This window comes from Pecten maximus, chromosome 17 (genome assembly GCF_902652985.1).
Source record: "Pecten maximus chromosome 17, xPecMax1.1, whole genome shotgun sequence".
NCBI lineage: Eukaryota > Metazoa > Mollusca > Bivalvia > Pectinida > Pectinidae > Pecten > Pecten maximus.
The window spans coordinates 19,003,246-19,026,421 of NC_047031.1; the positions used below are offsets into that span (position 1 = coordinate 19,003,246).

At 35.1% G+C, this 23,176-nt stretch overlaps 1 protein-coding gene across 1 annotated transcript; it reads right to left on the bottom strand.

Annotated features, from left to right (window-relative positions):
* Positions 1–1,821: 1,821 nt before the first annotated feature.
* Positions 1,822–21,379, bottom strand: LOC117315701 (histone-lysine N-methyltransferase PRDM9-like). The gene is made up of 13 exons (XM_033870025.1): positions 21,150–21,379; positions 20,537–20,579; positions 18,080–18,248; positions 16,061–16,189; positions 11,899–11,975; positions 10,847–11,000; positions 9,195–9,271; positions 7,745–7,948; positions 5,410–5,686; positions 3,081–3,466; positions 2,829–2,854; positions 2,745–2,770; positions 1,822–2,686 (listed from the first exon to the last, which is right to left on the bottom strand). Exons 2-13 carry the CDS (start codon positions 20,543–20,545, stop codon positions 2,310–2,312), a joined length of 1,911 nt encoding a protein of 636 aa, XP_033725916.1. The 5' UTR covers positions 20,546–20,579; positions 21,150–21,379; the 3' UTR covers positions 1,822–2,309.
* Positions 21,380–23,176: the final 1,797 nt, after the last annotated feature.

The window sequence follows — 23,176 nt, forward strand, 5'->3', positions numbered from 1 at the left end:
TTCCGTTGTCACGCGTCGCTGTCTGTCACACTTTCATTTTCTGAAGGGCAAGTGATGAGCTGCTTTTAATTATGCCGTGGTGCGGCGTCCGTCGTCAACTTTTTCCTTTAAAAACTTCTCAATAACCAAGAGGCACAGGGACTTGATACTGCGTCTGCACCATGCTTGAGTAAAGACTATTAAGTTTGTTCAAATGAATGATGACCTTGACCTACATTCAAGGTCACAGGAGTGAAATGGGCTAAAATCTTTAAACAACTTCTTCTCAATAAGTGAGTTGATTTTGGGTATGCAGCATGCTGAAATAAAGGGCTGCCATGTTTGTTCAAATGAATGAAGTTGAACTCCATTCAAGGTCACAGGGGTTGAATAGGCTAAAATCTTAAAACGACTTCTCAATAACGAAGAGGCCTAGGGACTTGATATTGAGTCTGTAGCATGCTGAAGTCAATGGCTACCAAGTTTGTTCAAATGAATGACATTGACCATAACTTAATCTTTTATTTTCAAAAATCAATTTGGCCAAAATATTTTTTTCAAACAACTATGAGACCTAGGACTTATACACTAAGAAAATGCTTAAAATTAAGAATCAAGTTTTCTGTAACTTTTCGCTGCCACTTTCTACATCAATGTGTTTATGGGGCTTCAATCATTTTGGATTATGGACCGAGTTTCTGCTGGATATATGTCCCTTCTCACAAAGGAAATGTTCTTTTTCTACTGCTTGTCACACCACTTCACTATCATAATCAGTCGGAACACCCAGTCAGTATTCTATTTTTTGAAGATTTTTTTTATCAAGATTACAGCTAAATTTTGAACCCTGTGTAATATTCCACTTTTAGCTGGATTATGATACTTTGCACATTGAAAGTCATCACAATTGCCGCATGAACTTAAAACTCAGTATATATATGTGGCTTTTAATTATGACCATGAACTACAAATCAAATATGAAATTTGTCATTGTTTTTTTAATTCTCACATACCAATTCACATAATAAAATCAACTGTTATACTTATTTATTTTACCTGCTTGTTAATTTAATTAAAAGTGGGCGCAGGCGACACATGCACTTTTGCGGAATTCTATTATGTGCATAGAATATCTGTAACATACATTTAATTAGGGCGATTCCTGTTATATTCGATTTTTTTTTTTTTTTTTTTTTTCAAATTTGACATATCCACAATAAACATAATTCAGGTTTTTCTCTCTAGATGCGAGCTGTTCAAATCTGGTATATTTCTTTTTTGCAAACTCACTATCATGTATCGTACATTATCATGCAAACCTATGGACCTATCATCCTGATTCTAGGCCTTTGGGTTCATCGGCATTTTCAAACAAATACGATCCATGTGAACATGGGGTTAGAATGTGGAAAATTCCATTTGACCCGAACCACAGAGAAAACACACGATTGAATTTTTTTCTGTGACATTAAATTGGACTAACGGTTTAATAGTGATGCAAACTAACGGAACAAAAACTTCAAAATGCTATGACAATTCAGAGCGTTTGTTTGCTTTAAATTGATGCGCACATCACTGATACATTTCTACTGCAACAGATACTCTTTTTATCATTTCATAACTTTTGATAATATGCCAATCGAATCACTCCATTGTGCTACCTATTCATTTGTCTATAATTACTTGTGTGATCACATTAACTAGAATATTGAACCACATGAAACCCAATTGGGTCCTACTAACCTGCATGCAAAATCAAGTTATTGTATTTACGTGGCAATTCATTGCTTTAAATATATTATAGATCAAACTGAAAAAAAAACAACCAACAACAACTTTTAATAATCAATTTATAACCTAAAGAAGTAAATCTTAACAGAAGAATATTATGACAAAAAAAGTAACATCTGATGTACAATATTGATTTATCTTTCTGACCAGGAAGTTGTCAGTTTCTGTAACTGACAAGCAGTTCTACAGTTCAGTGTTCATTTCAATAAATTTATTGCTGAAATTGACAATATGTTTGGAACCAGGACATGAAAATCATTCTCAGTTGACATAACCATATTTGGCAATAAAACAAAATTGTATTCATAATTTATTAAATAGACATTAATATTAAATTATACACAAGACAACATGCAAGAATAACATATACAATGAATTGAATTAAAATACCTTTATGCTATACACATTAGAATAATATATTGATGAAATAGTCATTATGGATTGGATGCAAGTGAACTTAAGTATATTTATTAAATATATAATCATTATAAAGTATTTCTATGAAAGCCCTGGAGTGTTTTTAAGTTACCACAGACATCTCAGTTGTAAGGCTTCTCTCCTGTATGTGTCCTGATGTGTTTCTGTAGGTTACTAGTGTCACTAAACCCCTTACCACAGACATCACATGTGTAAGGCTTCTCTCCTGTATGTGTCCTGAGGTGTGTCTGTAGGTTACCAGTCTGACTAAACCCCTTACCACAGACATCACATTTGTAAGGCTTCTCTCCTGTATGTATCCTGAGGTGTGTCTGTAGGCTATGTGTCACACTAAACCCCTTACCACAGACATCACATTTGTAAGGCTTCTCTCCTGTATGTGTCCTGAGGTGTGTCTGTAGGCTATGTGTCACACTAAACCCCTTACCACAGACATCACATTTGTAAGGCTTCTCTCCTGTATGTGTCCTGAGGTGTTTCTGTAGGGGACTAGTGTCACTAAACCCCTTACCACAGACATCACATTTGTAAGGCTTCTCTCCTGTATGTGTCCTGAGGTGTTTCTGTAGGTTACCTCTGTCACTAAACCCCTTACCACAGACATCACATTTGTACGGCTTCTCTCCTGTATGTGTCCTGAGGTGTTTCTGTAGGTTACCAGTCTGACTAAACCCCTTACCACAGACATCACATTTGTACGGCTTCTCTCCTGTATGTGTCCCGAGGTGTTTCTGTAGGGGACTATTGTCACTAAACCCCTTACCACAGACATCACATTTGTAAGGCTTCTCTCCTGTATGTATCCTGAGGTGTTTCTGTAGGTCACCAGTCACACTAAACCCCTTACCACAGACATCACATTTGTATTGTCTCTCTCCTGTATGTGTCCTGAGGTGTTTCTGTAGTTGACGTGACTTATTGAACACTTTTCTACAGACATTACACTTAAATGAATGTAAGCTTAGTCCATTGTAGTCACTAGCTTTGTTTTTCGGTCTTTTAATATTTGTGGCACATTGTTTTATCTGCATAACATCCTGTTTATTTTCTATGGAGTGTTCAAAGCCTTTCTTAATCACAGGTTCTTGATCTAAATACAATTGTGATTCCTTTTTCATGTCAATTTCTTTTCTTTTCTCCATCATTTTCCTTGCAAGGTCAATTGTGAATTGAGAGATCCCATGCTTTGCTTTACTGTGTCCAAGTATACATACTTCTGAGCTGAAACATCTTCCACAAAAAGGACACCTGAACATCCCTGATAAAAAAAGAAAAGAAACAAAGCAAGATTACTTGATGGCTTCACCAATATTTAATAACACTTGAAATACTTAAACATTTATATTTCATTAAAAATATGTTATTCTGAGCTCTCAGGAATATGATTATGTTGATTTACATTTGTAAACCAATCAGTCAAATGCTAATTAAAATTTGGACCCATGGATTTGATTGTATACATTGAAATCATATCAACATATCTTACTCTTTTTCTCGTAAGTACTTTTTCATTTCTAGTGTACTTTGTTGATAGAACAGGCCAGAAAACATGCATATATGTATAGTAATATTAAAAAAAACAAGAGGCCCAGGGGCCTTAACGGTCATCTGACTCAAAATTAAAACCCTTATATTATTGTAGTATGTATTCTCTCTAGCAAGTATATAGTGGCACTATTGGCCATGTCGGCCATCTTGGATTTCTGACCGACCCGATAAATAACAACACTTGGTAAGGACCATCTCAGGATCATTTCTGGTAAGTTAGAGCTGAATCCCACCGGTGGAATTTGAGAAGAAGTTTGAAATAGGTGTTGTTCAGGAAAACCATGATTGCGCAATCATGTTACAAAATGGCCGCCATTGCTGCCATGTCAAAGTTTTTACGAGGCCAAAAAAATAACAACACTATGTTGGCTCGCCTTCCTCGACATCCTCACCCATTTCCAGCTCAATGGCACCAATGGAACTGGAGAAGTTTAAAATGTGTTTTTCAAGATGGCGGACATGGCGGCCATCTTGGATTTCAGACCAATCCAAAAAATAACAACACTTGATCGGACTCATCTCAGGAACATTTCAGGCAAGTTTCAGCCAAACAATACTGGTGGAACTTGAGAAGAAGTTTAAAATGTGTTTTTCAAGATGGTGGTAATGGCGGCCATCGTGGATTTCGGACCGACCCGAAAAATAACAACACTTGGTCGGGATCATAACAGGATAATTTCAGGCAAGTTTCAGCTCAATAGCAATGGTGGAACTTGAGAAGAAGTTAAAAATGTGTTTTCAAAATGGCGGCTATGGTGGCCATCTTGGATTTCGGACCGACCCGAAAAATAACAACACTTGGTCAGGACCATCTCAGGATCATTTCTGGCAAGTTTCAGCTTAATCCCACTGGTGGAACTTGAGAAGAAGATTGAAATGTGAAAAGTTTACGGACGGCGCACGGCGGACGACGACGGACGAAGCACGATGGCTATAGGTCATCGTGACCCTTCGGGTCAGATGACCTTAAAATCGATGCAATTTACTCTTCTTTTAACAATATTTAGCCCTCATTGATACTGGCACACATTTTCCCCAGAACCTCATTTTATATTCCATAAAAAGTAACCTCTACATTATGTAAAGGTTTGGTTGGTGGGGACTCAATTTTTGTTTTCATCTAAGATGAAAGAAATTATACATAATTTTTAAGTTGGCTTTCAGTAAGAATTCTAAACTAGCTATACAGTCAAATGCCTTTAGCGAACACCTGTCATGTGACTGTATTTTTCTTTCCCAAGGTTATTTACTGTACTAGTTTCCCAAACCAGGATTAAGAGACTAACTGTTATACATGTATGTGACATTTTTTATTGCTTCCCTCAGAAGGTCACCTAACGGTTTGACTGTACTAATTACCATTGTTAACGGTATTGCCTTTCTAAAAAGTTGTACAGTATTTTTATTTTTGAGCTTGGTAAAGTGTAACACATGTCAATTTTCTCTACATTTCATTAAGACACTGTCAAAATAAATGAACATATTGGGTGAATTCTAGGAATTGTTAACCCGAGACTTGGTCAATACATGATTAACATATCTTATACAAGAGAATTCTTGCGAAACCCATGTATGGTTAGACAGACAGATAGATGCTCCGTAGTCATGTATAAGATATATACCAACATTATACTATACATCTATATCTCTTACTTGTTCCATTGACAGTGAACGGCTTTAATTGACTGGGGTCTTCAGCAGCTCTTCTCCTGATGCCAAGCTCATCACTATAGTCATCCCCATACCATACAAGTAGCTCGGTGCCTGCTTTGATCACTCTATGGGTCCGGTAATATATTTGTCCCTTGTGTTGGTAAGCTGTCATGTTCTGCTCATCTTCATTCCTTGCACAATTCACATATCTCATCCAATTAGCATGGATTTTATCAAAGGCATCAATGAAATAGCTTGGCTTTCCATTTTCATAAATCTGAAGGAAAAAAAAAAGGTTTCTTCAAGAGCAAATATTCATTTATTGCAGCAATCTTAATTAATTTACAACTTTGATAAAACACTTTAAATTCTATCATGAGAAGTATTTGATTATACCAAATCTGGGTCTTGAGATGTTTTCTGAAATGTTGGTCGATTTGACCCATTTTGGCCCTGAGGAATGGTGGATAGGGACTGCATAATTTACAATTTTGGTAGACCTTTGGGCCCAGGAAATATTTTGCGAAATTTCATCAAAACTGGTTCAAGACTTCTTGAGAAAAAGTTGAAAATGTGAAAATATTAGTGAAAATGTTAACAACAGACAAAGTTGGATTGGAAACGGTGACCAAGCTTTGCTCAGGTGACCTAAGAAATGCAAAGGGAAGATATATATAGAAACTATATCTAATTCTTAATGGCTTTTCAAGTTCATCTTGGCCTTGTTTTAAGGCCTTTTGGTTTCTAGGCCTGTATGAACCAGTCAAGGAACTTAAGATTTTTATCTTCATCGACAATGGGTCTATGGGATTTCAAAATGTCATAGACCTGTTAAAAACTTCATAGACCTAGATTTTTTACCAAAATTACATGTTGACAGAATCGATCTGAATACAGTTAAAACAAGTACGATTTTAAAGTCATTTTTAAGTATTGATCGAGTCCTGTATGCGATATGTGTTTTTTGTTTAATTGTGAAAGTCATCTATGATTAAGTTTATTCAAAACATTGTTACCTGTATTTGAATTATTTCTATGCAAGACTAGATCTAGTGATGAATCTAATTGCTCTCTAGCCCAAGTTTTTCTGGCACTGTCACCATGTCTGGTGTAGGGTCAGAGCGCACTACTATATGAAAACGTGGAATTATCCGACACCAAACGGTGTTGCTAAAAATCTGGTCCATATACAATGAAATCGGGCGTAACATAACACCTACCTTACATATATGGATAAATGAGATATTTATTTACCCCAGAACACCCATTCAGTCCCACCTAGATGTTTTATTCCGTTCGTATAGACCCTCACGTTACGCTAGTCAAAATTTCATACTGTCGATCCGCCATTTTGAAAGTGACGGTATGACTATACTACCCGAATCGGAACGCAATGGAGCGAAAAGACCACATATCAATAATTGTGTTTTTCTTCTTACATAGTTAAAATTAAGAAAACTAAGCTTATTATTCCCAAAACCTGTTATATTCAATTCAAAAATGTATTATTTATAAACTATAAGCGGTAAAATATATAAAAATAAAAAATTTCTTTTCTTTTCGCTCCATCGCGCACTTAGGGTAATTAGGCCGACTACGACCTACATAGTTAGCAATATATGGCGTCGAGTCAAGTACTAAATGGGTGTTCTTTAAATAAATATCTCATTTATCCATATATGTAAGGTAGGTGTTATGTCAATCCCGATTTTATTGTATATGCACCAGATTCTTGTGCATAGACATTCGGTCTTCAATGTTTCATAGACCAACAGCAAATCTACTAGACTCGGTCTATTGGTCTATCGTTAAATTCGCACAATGATGAACCCCGATATAAGAATCAGACAATCTGTGTTTTTAGAATGTACCCCTTAAACCTTCCCAAAACTTTTCAGGAAAATGGCCAAAAATTTATTATTTCTTTAAAGGCATATCTTTAACCCCTTGGAGGACTTTATCTAGATTTTATCATCAATCTGAAAAAAATAATCCTTTTGTACTTTTGATCACAGTGCAATTCTGAATTCAGAAATATTTTCATGAGGAATTTCCTATATTGACCCTAACCCTCACGTCAATGGCCTTCAGATTTATAAGTTCTTACCCCAAGTTATCAGTTCATGCCCAGATCACTTCATAACTTACATGTAATTCATCAATTATCATACAAGTACTTCAGACTCTTACATCAGATATGAATTTTATACTCAATTTTATAAAGATGTGGAATGGACCCTCTCCTTTTAATATGGTCAAACACTTTACATATGATTATTACTTTTTTTTTATAAATGAAATTATTGCCATTATTTCAGCCACAGTTATCATTTACCTGCCATGCATATCCAGTAGAATGTGCTTTATCCAAATCCTGTGTTTGCTTCCCTTTGTAAGGACCAAATCTTGTCCTCGGTAGAATCTCACGGTCAGACCAAACTCCCAGACCAGCATTTGGTATAGATGATTCCCGCACACAAAGGCTGGGTGGCAAAGTATAAAGGGATCGATCTTTACCCTTTGGTTTTATGTCCACAATCTGCAATTAAAATTGAACACATGTTAATGTTCCCTTCTTCCCATCTGTTCTTATAAAGTCATGGCATATATTTGAGAACAATTAATACAATGTAATGATATAAAATGTTTTGATATTCTTTAAACTTGGGACTTTTTTTCAAATTGTTGGATTGCTGACGCTGGTTTTGGCTGGTTACATTTACAATTTTTCTTTCTGCAGATATTTTTTCGATATACAGTATGTACCAGACCATGGTATCCCTTAGGTTTAAATCCTGTCACTGTATCAAAACACTATAAATTTGCCTCTGTGACGGACCAACTGTGACAGAACTTCATATGATAGCATTTCATTTCATAATCCCTACATCGACTTATTTTAATTTGAATATTCCTCACCTATTAGACAGGAAAATATAACATTATAAATGTGCTTGAATCAAATTTTGTCAATACATTCTCATTATAGAAAAACTGTTACAGAATACTGTGTATTTTGGTGGGGCGAGACGAGAAATGGTCCCCTGTATACATGTATATTGTAATTAGTAATACATTGAATATAAACCTTAATATTAATTACAATGGAATCCAGACTTTCTGTTGAAGGTCAAATCGTTAATTTCAAGAATTGCTGAGTAACTTTTTGTGAAATGCTATATCCAAACGAATTTCATAAATTCAAATTTCAAATACTCTTTATTTTTTGATATCAAGTTATCTGTGTGATGATGTTATTTTGATCTAACTAGTTTTTTATGGTATAAATTGTATCAACAATTATAAATCACACTAAATGATTACTGTCATTAATTGTATGAGCTAGGTTTTTAATAGTGACAATATTTAATTGAAGCACTCCAATTTAGAGTGAAACATTAGTCTTCAGAGATGTGGAAATGCATGAAAATATGATAGCAATTTGACAATTGACAGGTCTTTTCAATCATAAATTAATGAATCACATGTGCCATAACTTAGGCTGTAGTTTCTGCGATCAGACTTTGAATCTGATACAAAATATTTCTTTATCCAGACCACTAGTTACCTTATCCTTTTTCTTTATGTCTGATTAATTTGAACTATACCACAAATCTGGTACAAACTGTTGCTTTGTAATCAAACTTGTCAAGAGAATTGCCAAGCTAATGATATAGTGAACAAGAAAAAAGTCCACTTCACAAGAACTTTCTTTGATGCAGCATCATTTCAATTTTTTTCACAGTTAACACTAAAGAAAATACGAGCATCAGTTATACCCATACCTCAGTGTCCTCAACAATATCCAGTGGTCCATGTTCAGGGCAATCTCCTTCATATTCCTTGTTACATTCTTCACAATCTGTATATACAAAACATAAACTTACTGTTTATATCCTCAAAATCTACCACCTGACAGTCCTCGACAAATCAAGGTTTCAACACCACCGTTTGATCCCCTCTATATCTCCAATGAAGACACATGACAAATTGAAATGTTGTTGTTCTTTATGGAAATTCCCTAATCCTATGATGCCTATAACATATGTATATTCCACCAACTTGATATATTTGAACCATGTGACCTTGAATGAATGTTAAGATCATTCATTTGAACAATCGTTAATTAGTCCTTTACCCATGAATGCTACAAACCCAATATCAAGTCTCTGGGCCTCTTGTCTTGGTTACAAAGAAGTCGTTTAAAGATTTTAGCCTATTTAACCCCTGTGACCTTAAATGAAGGTCAAGGTTATCCGTTTGATAAAAAACTTGGAACTCCTTCAACCCAGCATACTACAAACCAAATATCAGGTCTCTGGGCACTTGGGTATCAAGAAGACTTTGGCATAATTTAACCCCATCTTCGCTAGCCAAGGCTTCTGATTACGTTACACTACCACGAACCCTTGGCAGATATAGTCATGTTCAAACCGTCGCGCCCTGGAATCCCAGGGCACCCAATCAAATCGCGTTTTACATTCTGGCTTGGTTTCGCAGTAAACAAAAAATGCGGCACCCAGTACAGAGCTACATTGCCGACTATGTCATAGCATTTTACCTAAATACAAAAATCACAATCTTTGGGGTAACATTCGCAGTGTTTGATCAATTCCTATAAGTCATTGATCACATATCTCATCGAAATGACACCAAACCTCGATGTGTGTTTGTAAACATCACCGATGAAGTAAATCGGTAACGCTTGTTTTGATTGGTCGAAAATTTCATGCGTGAAGGGTGGTAATTTCGAATCACCGCTAGAGGGCCAGAACTGACGCCTATATCTGCCAAGGGTTCATGGAGTGTAACATAATCAGAAGCCTTGGCTAGCGAAGATGATTTAACCCCTGTGACCTTGAATGAAGGTCAAGGTCGTCCATTTGAACAAACTTTGTAGCCCTTCATCTAAGTGTGCTACAGACATGACATTGTGTCTCTTGGCCTTTTGGTTATCAAAAAGAAGTCCTTTAAAGATTTTAGCGTTTTTGACCCGTGACCTTGAATGAACGTCAAGCTCATCTGTTTGAACAAACTTGGTAGCCCTTTATCCCAGCATGCTACAGACCCAATTTCAGGTCTCTGGGCCTGTTGGTAATTGATAAAAAGTTGAAAATGTAAATTGTTTATGGCGGATAACGCCGGACAAAAGGCGATCACAATAGGTCGACTGAGACTTCGTCAAAATAACTGTTCTCAAAACTTTTTGAAAGCAGTCTTCCCAATTTTTTTTCTTGCTTTCTAGTGTTCTCAACTTGACAATTATAACTCGAATTTGTATGACAATGAGAAGCATGCTATGTGCTTATGGATTGATATCCATTCAAGTTCTAAAATGAAATTATCAAATAAGTATATATATAAAATATAAAATTTTAAATGAAGTGTACAAATAATGTCTGGCTGTCTGCCTTCATTGTCAGCAATTGATACTTACAAAGAAATTCATCATCATCTGGGACCTCGATCTGCATGTAACTAACGGCTGAGGAGGCAGGTCTCAAAGGGTATGTGTGTGTAGGCTCCTTGCTTCCTGTATTCTTTTTAGATGCACGTTTTTCTGGTTTAGGCTTTGTTATTGTTTCTACTTTCTGAAACATTGAATATAATATATAAATATTAAAGAAAAGGCCTGTAAGCCTTGATATATAAACAAGAGGCAAAATGGGCCTGTATTGTTCACCTGCTTGTAGAGCTTCTAAGACTTTTAAGTTAAACTAGATCATTTATGCAGAGAATCTGATTACCCCTTTATTCAAATATAGAGTAGGCTAGGTTTATTCATGTACATAAATTTTCCAGTCCTCATTCAAGCATACTAGTAATTGATAAGTAGCAGTATTACAATATGAATATCAGATCTTCAACTTGGTTTCTTGGCTATCAAGATGTATCATTGTTTTAAGATTTTAACACATTTGACTTTTGTGACCATCATTGTAGGTAAAGGTCATTCATTAGAATATCTTTAAGGCCCTTCATACAAGCATGCTACTGACCCAAAATCAAGTCCCTTGACATCTTGGATATTGAGAGCAAGTCATTGTAATGTTTAAGCATATTTGAACCCTGTGACCTTGCATGTACATCAAGGTCATTCATTTTAACAAACTTGGTATTCCTTAATTTAAGCATGCCACAGGACCAATATCAACTTTCTGTGCCTCAGGATTATTGAGAAGATTTTTAAAAGAAAAAAGTTGATGCCAATCGGATGGACGCCGCATAAGCTCACTTGCCCTTCCAGCAAAGTGAGCTAATAAAAAGAGGCACACATTCAGATTTATAAGTATGCTACCAGAAATTAGTGTTTCCATCAAAAATAAAATTTTGACACTATGCCTGTAACCTTCAAATTTGGTAAAGGTCATTCATTTAAATGAACTTTGTATGCCATCCTTCTGGCATGCTACTGACGCTATATCATGACACTGTGTAAATGTTTTAATTTAAAGTTTTCCTCAAATTGTTCAGGGAGTCAAATTATACCTTCTGTTTTGTTGTTTTCCTAGGCACATCAGCTTCTTGTTTGATGGGAAAACTGAACTGAGGTACTGGTCTCTTATCTAAAAGAAAGAATTTATAATGTTAAATGCAGATTTTTGTCCAGTTCATGTAAGATTTTACAGAAAAATTGTTACTAGGAATCACGTGATTCATCAACCTTCCCAGAATTACAGAAAGTTTTTCAAATCTTTCAAATGACTTATATAACTCCTGACCCTCTCTTGTCAATTAACTGAAAACTTAATTTGGTTCTGGTGCAATATTTACAAATCATGCTTAATACATACTTTCATTTATTTAGTGACTCAAAAGCCCACAAAGTTTTCAAAGAGAGTGACCTTAGCACAAGGAGATCTCCCAAACAAGATTATATATCATTTGCACACACTCCAATATAGTGGGCAAGTACATTAAGGTTCATTTTCATTTTTTTTTTATATATTGTGAACTTCTTGTCAGATGAAAACCCCAGCTAAAGCAATAAAAAAATGTTATTGAACCCCACAGATCAGAATTGACAAAATTGAAATTGGTTATAAGATAATCAATACTACTTTGTGTAGTCAATTGGATTTTTATTTTTATGACAAGAATGATCTGATTCTTACATGGTATCTGTATATATCCAAAACTACTTGGGCCTAACTATAACAACAAGAAATGATGGTGCAAAAGTGATTACTAGAAATGCAACTTTGAGCAATAGTGACAGTGCCCCCCACCTCCCTCTTCCAAATTCTGCAACACCACTTCACTTGGTTCTCCTTAGATAGTTTTATAGTGTCACAATATACATACAGACCACAGGGCTTTTTTTGGGGCCAATTTGGGGCCGAAATTCGGCCCCATTCCCCACAGCAAAATTGGGTATTTTTCCCAATCCGACCAGTTAAAATTCCCAATCAAATAATCTATAAAAAAATGATGTCTTAAAAACAAGAGGCCCATGGGCCTTAACGGTCATCTGACAAACACTTAAACTTACAGCAGGGACACACCCCTCAATCCAGCATTATTACCATCAATTATTTATCGCAGCCAGTTATGTTTTAGATCAAATTTGGTTTTTATAGCCAGTTATGTTTTAGATCGAATTTGGTCTTTATCCATTTAGCTTGTCCAGGAAGAGCAGCATCTTAAAGCAAAATTTCAGCCAAGTTCCCATTTCTGGGGCATGCCCCTCTGTCCCAATGGGTCAGTCAATACTCATTTATATTAATTAGGATTGCCTTTCCCCAATGATGTTTCATACTAAATATGATTGTAATCAATTAAGGCATTAAGGAGAAATTGCATTTTTTAGAAATGTTTAACCCAAGTGCTCCTTTTGCCCCATCTTTTTTTCCCCAGGGGTCAGACCTGTCTCATTAAAAAATATGATTGCCGTCACCTTATGTTTCACATCAAATTTGGTTGTAATCCACGAAAAGGTTAGGGAGGATTAGGATTTAACAGCAAATATTCACCAAAGTTCCCCTTATGGGGCCCTGCCCCTCAGGCCCCAGGGGTCACACTAGCCTCGTTTATATAAAATATGACCACCCTTCCCAAAGGATGTTTCACACCATATTTCGTATTAATCCACCCAAGGGTTAGAGAGAAGTAGGATTTATAGCAAAAATTCACCAAAGTTCCCCTTTTGGGGCCCCGCCCCTCTGGCCCTAGGGGTCAGACCAGCCTCATTTATATAAAATATGATTGTCCTCCTCCAATGATGTTAAACACCAAATTTGGTAATAATTCACTGTGGGGGTTAGGAGGAGTAGTATTTTAAAGCAAAATTTCATCAAAGTTCCCCTTTTGGGGCCCCGCCCCTCTGGCCCCAGGGGCCACACTAGCCTCATTTATATAAAATATGATCGCCCTCGCCGAATGAATCCACCAAAGGGTTAAGGGGGAGTAGGATTTTATAGCAAAATTTCATCAAAGTTCCCCTTTTAGGGCCCCGCCCTTCTGGCCCCAGGGGTCACACCAGCCTCATTTATATAAAATATGACCACCCTCCCCCAATGATGTTTCACACCAAATTTAGTTGTAATCCACCCAAGGGTAAAGGAGGAGGAGGATTTTATAGCAAATATCCACCAAAGTTCCCTATTTGGGGCCCGGCCCCTCTGGCCCCAGGGGTCAGACCAGCCTCGTTTATATAAAATATGATTGTCCTCCTCCAACGATGTTCCACACCAAATTTTGTAATAATCTACTTTTGGGGTTTTGGAGGAGTAGTATTTTAAAGCAAAATTTAATTTTATTTTATAAAATATGACCGCCCTCCACAAATGATGTTTCACAACATATCTGGTTGAAATCCAACAAGGGGTTAAGGAGGAGTAGGATTTTATAGCAAAATTTCATCAAAGTTCCCCATTTGGGGCCCCGCCCCTCAGGCCCTAGGGGTCGCACCAGCCTCATTTATATAAAATATGACCACCCTCCCCAAATGATGTTTCACACAATATCTGGTTGAAATCCACCAAAGGGCTAAGGAGGAGTAGGATTTTATAGCAACATTTCATCAAAGTTCCCAGCCCCTCAGGCCCCAGGGGCCACACCAACCTCATTTATATAAAATATGACCGCCCTCCCCCAATGATGTTTCACACCAAATTTAGTTGTAATCCACCCAAGGGTAAAGGAGGAGTAGGATTTTATAGCAAATATTCACCTAAGTTCCCTTTTTGGGGCCCCGCCCCTCTGGCCCTAGGGGTCAGACCAGCCTCATTTATATAAAATATGATTGCCCTCCCCCGATGATGCTTCAAGCCAAATTTGGAAGTAATCCACCCAAGCGTTAAGGAGGAGTAGCATTTTGAAAGAAAAAGTTTACGCACGGCGGACGGCGACGGACGAAGCACGATGGCTATAGGTAATCATGACCCTTTGGGTCAGATGACCTAAAAACCCGGATGGTGCCATCCTGTCAACGTTTTATTGGTTATTCTGGCCTGATAAAGGGAGATAATGCTCTAGAGTCTAAATAAATATAGCATTGATCCATATTTGTGTCTATACTTGTTATTTTCACTATTACGTCAATTTTTCCTAATTTACCTGTTGCCGCGCACTTTTTTTAAATCCCAAAGCCATAGGCCCCATTCCCAAAGTAGTAGAAAAAAGCCTTGGACCAAATTTCAATTCCAATGAATCAGAAGCATTGGTTGGGCAGCCATATTTTGAACAAAAACGAGCGCTGTGATGTTACATCCCATTTACCAAGTTTCATAACTATAATGTTCCATCAAATAGTAAAGATATCCTAGAGGGATCTTGGCGCCGACCTATTAAATGAAAGAATGACCCGCCCCCCCCCCCTCACTCTTCTTTCAAAACAATTGATAACTTTATATAACACTTCATAGCAGGAGCAACCTGCAATTGCCAAAATTCAAGAAGATCATATTCTTTGTCATCCATTTAGTTATTTTAATCAGACTTGCATGCACAACTGGAGACAAAGGGTAAACTACATTCAAATATGAGAACGACCCATAATAGTCATTAAGTACTTAAGCATTCACGCCATACTTTTTGGAGACCAATAAGGGAGATTGATGATTATATTAAGAGATGTTTTTGCCTAAAATAAGGGAGAGTTGTGAGGGACATGACTATTGTCAATGTTGAATATTGTCAATTTTACAGCAATGGAATTTTGAAAGCTACAGTATTAACGAAAATTGAAGATCAGATCTCATCATACTATCAGAACCATGATAAACATTTTATATGAAACTCATGATTTTTCCGTCTGACCAGACTCTGAGTTGCTTTTTGCTTTTAATTCAAAATGATACCATATTCTAGCAACGACAAATATCACACTAGCCAGAGCTTCTTGTGAAGCTTGTGTCCAAAAGACGCCATTTTGAATACGTGGTCACAAACGGATTACATGATTGCTACGTTTAACCAAATCTCATAACATCTTGTAGAAAAACTACCAATTTGTAAACAAAAAATGGTGACAAAGAATACTGGAGGGAACTGCAAATATACGATATCAGGCTCTCCTCCCGCGAGGCAATAATGACTTGAATTTTTTTTTCTCATGCTGGAAGGTATAGCCTGACCTCGTGTCACGATCACTCAGGTAAGGCCGGTTTTCATACATTTTATTAAATCCAAATAATTTCCCTGCCTTTACCTCTTTGGCTCTTCCTCCTTTCAGAAGTAGGAGTCCACTCATCATCACTATCATCAGACATGTCCTTCCTTTTCCTTTTTGTTTGTCCTCGACGACATTTCATAAAGTCTGGTTTGATGGCAGGTAATCCTTGAAAAAAGAAATCTAAGAGCTCCAATCATGCTACTAACTAAACTATATATACATTACATAAACATGGCTTTTTGAACCTTTTGTATGAGGTCTTTTTGGAGCCGATATTATGGGCCCCAATGGGTGAAATTACATGTGGTGGGTTCATATTAAAAACACATCTATGGGTTGGTGGGGTTTAAAATAAATTAATTCTGTTGTTAGATATATGCGATGATTTTTTTTTTTTACATTAAACTAGCTTTTATACCAGTGTACTGTTCACAAAAAAGTGGATATGATGGAGTGTCTTCAAAAATTTAAATTGCTTCTATAGGTAGGTCCAAATGTTTTCCTGGAACAGACCTTATTTTCCAACCATATTTAATTTGATATAAATGAGTCCCCTCCAAGAACCTACTTTTTAGTTTAGCAGAATCATTTTTTTTTTTCTTAAAGAAAACTTTAAAAGTGGTTCAAAACTTACAAATAATCCCTCCCTGAGCCTCAACTATTTCTAACAGGACTCCGTGAAACATCAAAAGGCTTTTTTAATAAATAAATTACAGGTGGTTGGGTGGGTTAAAATTAAATGACATATATATGGGTTAGTGGGATTTGAAATAAATTGATTCTGTTGGGTGTCTTTTCCAAAACGATACAAAAAAACTTACAATATCAAATATTACTATAACTTTTTATAACTTGTTTGAACTTTTTGACAATCTTAACTTTCTGGACATGGAAAAAAAAAATTTCATCAAAATAAAATGACTGAACCAAAAAGAAGTGCTGAATTATTAACCAATTTTACCTTTTCAAGGTACAGAAAAGCTACAAAAAGTTGTAACTTTTTAAGGCACTTCAGTACACTTGTGTCGAGTAAGATTTAAGACATAACCAAACGATTTGTAATAAATGATGAACCCCTAAATCAATCATAAGCCTTTGATGTGGTATATTTCTTAAGGGATAGTGACAGAAACATTAGAAATTTCAATATAAAATTATTTGAATTAGGTAAAATTACCTAGTTGAAAATTGGTACATAAAGCTTATCTAATCTCATCTTATCTATTTTTTGTGTGAAACAGTTATATCATTGTATTTTGTGTTCATGTTGTGCCAGGCCTGTTGTTGTTCAAATGATCAAAATAGTATTGCATTGATAACTTTCATGATAAAAGACAGATAGATTTGCATTCATGTAAAACCATACAAACCGTCTAATTTTGGCTTTTTCACTTTTTTTTTTTTTTTTAAAGCCTGGCATGACACAGATAAACACTTATACAATGATATTATTGTAACTATTTCACAAAAAACACATTTCAGATTTATGCTTTCTAAATTCTAGAGTTTTTCATAACACACCAGGAAGTCATGCAAGTTAACCAGACGTAGATGATAAATACTTGCGTAGCTAGCCCATATAGACTTATTCAAGGTGTGTCTTGACACAGACGACGGTTACCTGTGCACGAGTGGTGCCAATCAGACCAAATGTTCCTCAGCTAGTTAACTTTGCATTTAAATTCATCAAATTTTCATACTAATATTTTTGGCCAATAACTGATCAACACCATCATTTATTGATTGACCATATGTAAGACGAGTTCTTAGGCTCAACATTTTATCAAGTATAAATAAAGACTATTATTATTATTATAAACTAATTGGCTGGCACAAATATAAAGACTATATACTCTTCTAGCATTCGATTATTATATTTGATGGCATGTTATATTTTTGTGATACAGCAGTATCAAGGTTTATGCTGTCCTACTACACAAGTGTCATGCTCCACCTTGTGCTAGATTGGATTCCACCGTTTCAAAAGATTCCAATCTAGCATACACAGTTCATAATTCTTTTGTACTTTTTTTTGTCAATAGTTTAAATGAATACCTAGATATGCCATCATTTCATAATTTTTTCTCATGTTCCTAAATCGCAGTTTCTCATATTCAGACATGTTCGAAAGCTGTGCTTTAGTGAAGAATTCATTAATGCTGTCATTTTGTTTGTCCAGATTGGAGAAATCCAGTATCGGCATGCCAGGTAAAACAGGGAATTTCTGAAATAAAATGAAATATTTTCTTAAGTTTATATTAAATCATATATTTAGTAAATAGTCAGATAGAAGGAAACACCAATCCCCCCCCCCCCAAAAAAATAAAATAAAAAATTAGCGACACTCTGTATTGGACTTCTGGGCTGAGTTTTACTAAGCATCTCAAGTTACGATTTGTATCATAACCTTTAGTTACGTTATATCTCCGTCCTACGAATAAAATAACGTCGTAACTTACGACAGCTTAGGACCACTCTTAACTTACGAATTTTTCTGAATTAATGCATCTTGGATTCTTAGCTTACACAAAACAGGAAAATATACTCACGTTTACGTGTATTTTTATGTATTTTTAACACAGTAAGAGAGAGAAAACTTAAGATGCGAGCGACACCATGACCAACCCTGAATTAATACAGCGGTTATAGGATTCCAAGGCGGGTCATTTTTCTTCTTTGTCAATGATTGCATGTATGTCCGTTTTTTATCCCATCAGTATACCTAGATGATGAAGTTACTCTGTTTGGAAAAATTGACGGTACAAAAATTAAAGATTTATGCCTAAGAACCCTTAGTTCAGTAATCTGTATTGTTATAGAAATACAATTTACATGTATAAAATCGCAACATATCTCAGCATATAACTTGACCCCCCTCTATCACTATTTTCCTTTAAAATGTGTCTCAATTCAGCATTATTGGGTATTTATTCACTACAAGTTTTTTCTATGTATTAAAAAAATCGAAAATTAAAACTTTTGATATCAAGAGATTAATTTTTGGTATTCAATGTGTATTTTTTCATCTAAAAAATCAAATTTTTGATTTAAAAACAAAAATCTTCCTTTTTATATCAAGTTATCAAACTCTTGATAAATAAAAATGATTTTCTTATTAAAAAATCTGAAGCATTTTCTTTTAAAAGAAATAAATGTTTGATAAGAAATTTTGTTATAGGCCTACATGTATTAGTAAATGATTGATAGATATCAAAAACATTTTTTTTCATGATTTGTTCACAAATAATAAAACGGTGCTTCATATACCCGAGGAGGTACCTGTGTCCACTTTAATTTGATGATACAGATCCACCCAGCAGTTTTATAAACTATCAAGATAATTTCAATAATTGAAAAGAAAAAGGAAACAGAGATTCTGTAAGGTACTGACCCTATTATTGATAATTGGATGAAAATCTATAATTGTCACTGCACATGTACTGTCTTAAAAAAGTGTCAACGATTATATTGAAAGCATACATAACAATTAAGGAGCACAAACAGAATGTTATGTTCTAGTGCAACTGTCCATAGGCCTACCATACGATGAACATGATTTTACATCTACTGGACAGTACAAATTGCAATGGCGAACCACAAGTCAATAGTGCTTGCTTTCGTTCCGACGTAACAGAAGGCGAAAATTTGGCCCTCAAAATATAGTTTTGGGAGACTACTGCCTCTGCCAGGACGAGGAGCTTTTGCTCTGACCAGTTATGTTTTCACCGTTTCACGTCCATGGCCCGACTGGCAGACATCAACGCTATTGCCAAAAATTGACGTAGACTAAAGTGAAACTAACGATTGCGCTTGCGTGGCGTCGTTGCTAAGAAGAATCTTACCCCCAGCACACAAGAGTTCCTAAATCGCAACTTACGAATCTTCCTAAGTTAAGTTTACGACGAAAACTTACGAACGCTTTAGTAAAACAGGCAAATCGTAACTTAAGATTGCAGTTAAGAAAATCGTAAGTTGGATTGTTTTGCGTAACTTAAGATGCTTTGTAAAACTCAGCCCTGGGTTCAACGTTTTCATATGTATACATGGTATACAGTTGCATTTCATTCTAGTCTCCCACTTGTAAATCTGTTTGTCAGAATTGTCTTACATCTGGAATTAGGCCAGAGGAACTTACCTCTTAAATTTTTGTCAATACAGGTTTAATATAGATTTCAGGGTACAACAACCTAATAATGATGTATAAAATAGGTACACTACCTGACACAGCTGTACAACCAAGATAAACATTTTGTCAGCACTATACTACAAACTTACAATGTGTGATTCTGTGAAGTCAAATGGAAAAAAAAATTATCAATTCATTTTATTAATAGTTAATAATACATACTGTATACACATTTGAATTTTATTGATTTAAGTTTTAACATTCCCTTTTTAGAAGATGGAAAAATACAGCAAAAAAAAATCTCAATATCCTCAAATCCTTTACTATGAAAGTCAATACATAAATAGCCTTATAGGGGAAATTGTATGCAACTGATTGTATCTTACCGATGCCATGATGTTCTTTCACACTTGCTGTTCAAAATTCTACCTGTGTAAACAAGACAACCTAAATTAATTACATTCAATCAAAACGTATCAAGAGAAAGCCAAATTACGCATGTCACTGACTGTTATGTCATTTTTTTTTTATAATTCTTTTATTTTTTGAATATTTTTCACATGTATATTAAACAATAGGCATAAATGAAAAAGGTAAAAAACATACATACACATACTCTCACACTTACATGCTGTGATCATCAACAAGTATCATCATCATCATGCATCATCAATATGCATCCTCATCATAATTTGTTATGGCATTTATTAATCAATGTAGTTTAAGTCACATTTCCTAATCACCATAACGCTATTTCATTTAAACATACTATAATATCCATTGTTATGCAATTAATTTATCGAATTATGTTACATTTCAAACAACCCATACTTCATTGTCAACAGGATACAATATTGGAAGTCTCTTAATTCTGTGCGCGATGGTTATGACTTCTGCTCAGCAGCCAACACTCCAGTAGACCTTCATTTCAAAAACATTCTAGGCCTACCAACCCATCTACCCCTGGACACACATTATTCTTCTTTAGAACATACTTACAAGCCGTTTAAAACTGATAAGCCAAGGAAACTTGTGCGAAGCAACTACGACCAAATGCAAAAGCAATCTTCTTTTAGAATTCAGGATCAGACGATCTAAATACAATACGTCACAGAATGTTGAAGGCGGGAAAAAAATTTAAACACCCGGATGAAAACTTCGGTGCGTTCGATAACGTTTTTGCCTCGATGACGGTTTAGAAAATAAAAACCAAAACCGCAAAAAATGAAATATATAAAACTCTGTGGTCCATTCTAGTGCATCATCAACCCCTAAAATTAGAGATTTAGAAGTATTTTTCCTTAAAACCTTTTTTTTAATGAAATCATTGTGATTGTGGGAACACATTTTATTAAGTCGTTGTGGTATGCATGCTAATTAACACTGAATCTGGACTAAATATTGCATGCAAGAAAAAAATAATGTAAAAGTTAATTCATTATCACCAAACAGTATATTTATCAGGTGACGTGATTCTAAGAAATAATAAGATATGATATACTCGGAGTACAACAATGTAGTCACTTGCAAGTTGCAGCGTTGTAAAATACATATTATTGTCAGATACTGAATTATTTCACAAATTATTAGAAATAGTCTGAGTTTGAAAATCTTGATTGATTAGCAAATTATCTGTGAAAGATCTGTGAAAACTGTATGAATGTCAAGCAAACGGCAATTAAGATAACTTGACTTGACCCTCCGTGTCTTTTTATATAAATCATTTAGAACCATTTCATGTAATTCGGTTGAGGAATAGCTATACATAATTACAGTAGGCCAATTATTAGACAATATTGTATGTGGATGTACAATAAACATATTACTTCAGTTCTGCAAACATTACTGTTGCAAATTAATTGAATACCAAGCTGTCATCAATTGGTTTGATAAGAGTTAACCTAAGCCTCGGAGACAGACTGGGTACCTCATACCAGCTGGTCATAAAAAATACATACATATGTACTAGGATTAATACTCAGTAGGAACAGTTATAGATATAATTCTACTTGCGTACGATTTCAGCCAACAACAATTGATGAACTGATAAATGAAATATTCCATCACAGTATTCACGACAGAACATTAAAGCATGGAAAACAGTATTGCCATAAAGTAAGCGAAGGATAATAAACTGGTCAACGTAATTTCACATGTCTCTTAGTTAAACAGTATTCAATTTCTTAATTCATTTGCATTGTAAAACATACCTAGCCAGGTTTTGAATGACGGTACAGTTCTCTGATGACATTTGGTTTGGTTTATTTTTGTTTAACGTCCTATTAACAGCCAGGGTCATTACTAGGGTCATGACACAACATCTATACATTAAGACAAAATAGCTCTAACATAATATTTCCAACACAAAATATTTGACCTAATTTCTGAGTAAAAGAGACATTCCATAAGAAAATGATATTCGTTTTCAATTTGAGTACAAAAAATACAATAATGCATTTCCGGAGGTATGGGAATATATTCAATCTATGAGAAGATACCCGAAACCTTGTTAATTTTTTTGAATATTTTTTTTTAATTAGCAATATCAAGATATCTCTTGTAACCAAATTGAGAAAAGTATATAACATCTTGGCGTATCTGATGAATTTAAGTTTTATACATGTAGAGGACTTAGTTGGAGATAATTGGTCTGTTCTCAATGGATATAAAATATCGGTGCCTCTCTTTTTTTTTTTTTAATTTATAGTTTTGAAACTATTTTATATAAAATGCTTTTGAATTAAAAAAAAGAAAGAATATTCTTTGTCTATCACAACATTTTTATATAAGAAAATATGTTTAATTCTTTTATCAGGAAATATATCGTACGGAACCCGTAGATAAAAAGAAAACGTCGCCTACTGCAGAAACATAGATTACTCTCATGGATATGATCCATTTGCGGGAAACAAGAATGTTATAGACGGTTGGACAAAACAGCAATATGACGATACGATATACATGTATGTAGTCTATGAAATTTATAAATGATTTATTATTTTAGATTCGATCCATTATCCATTGAA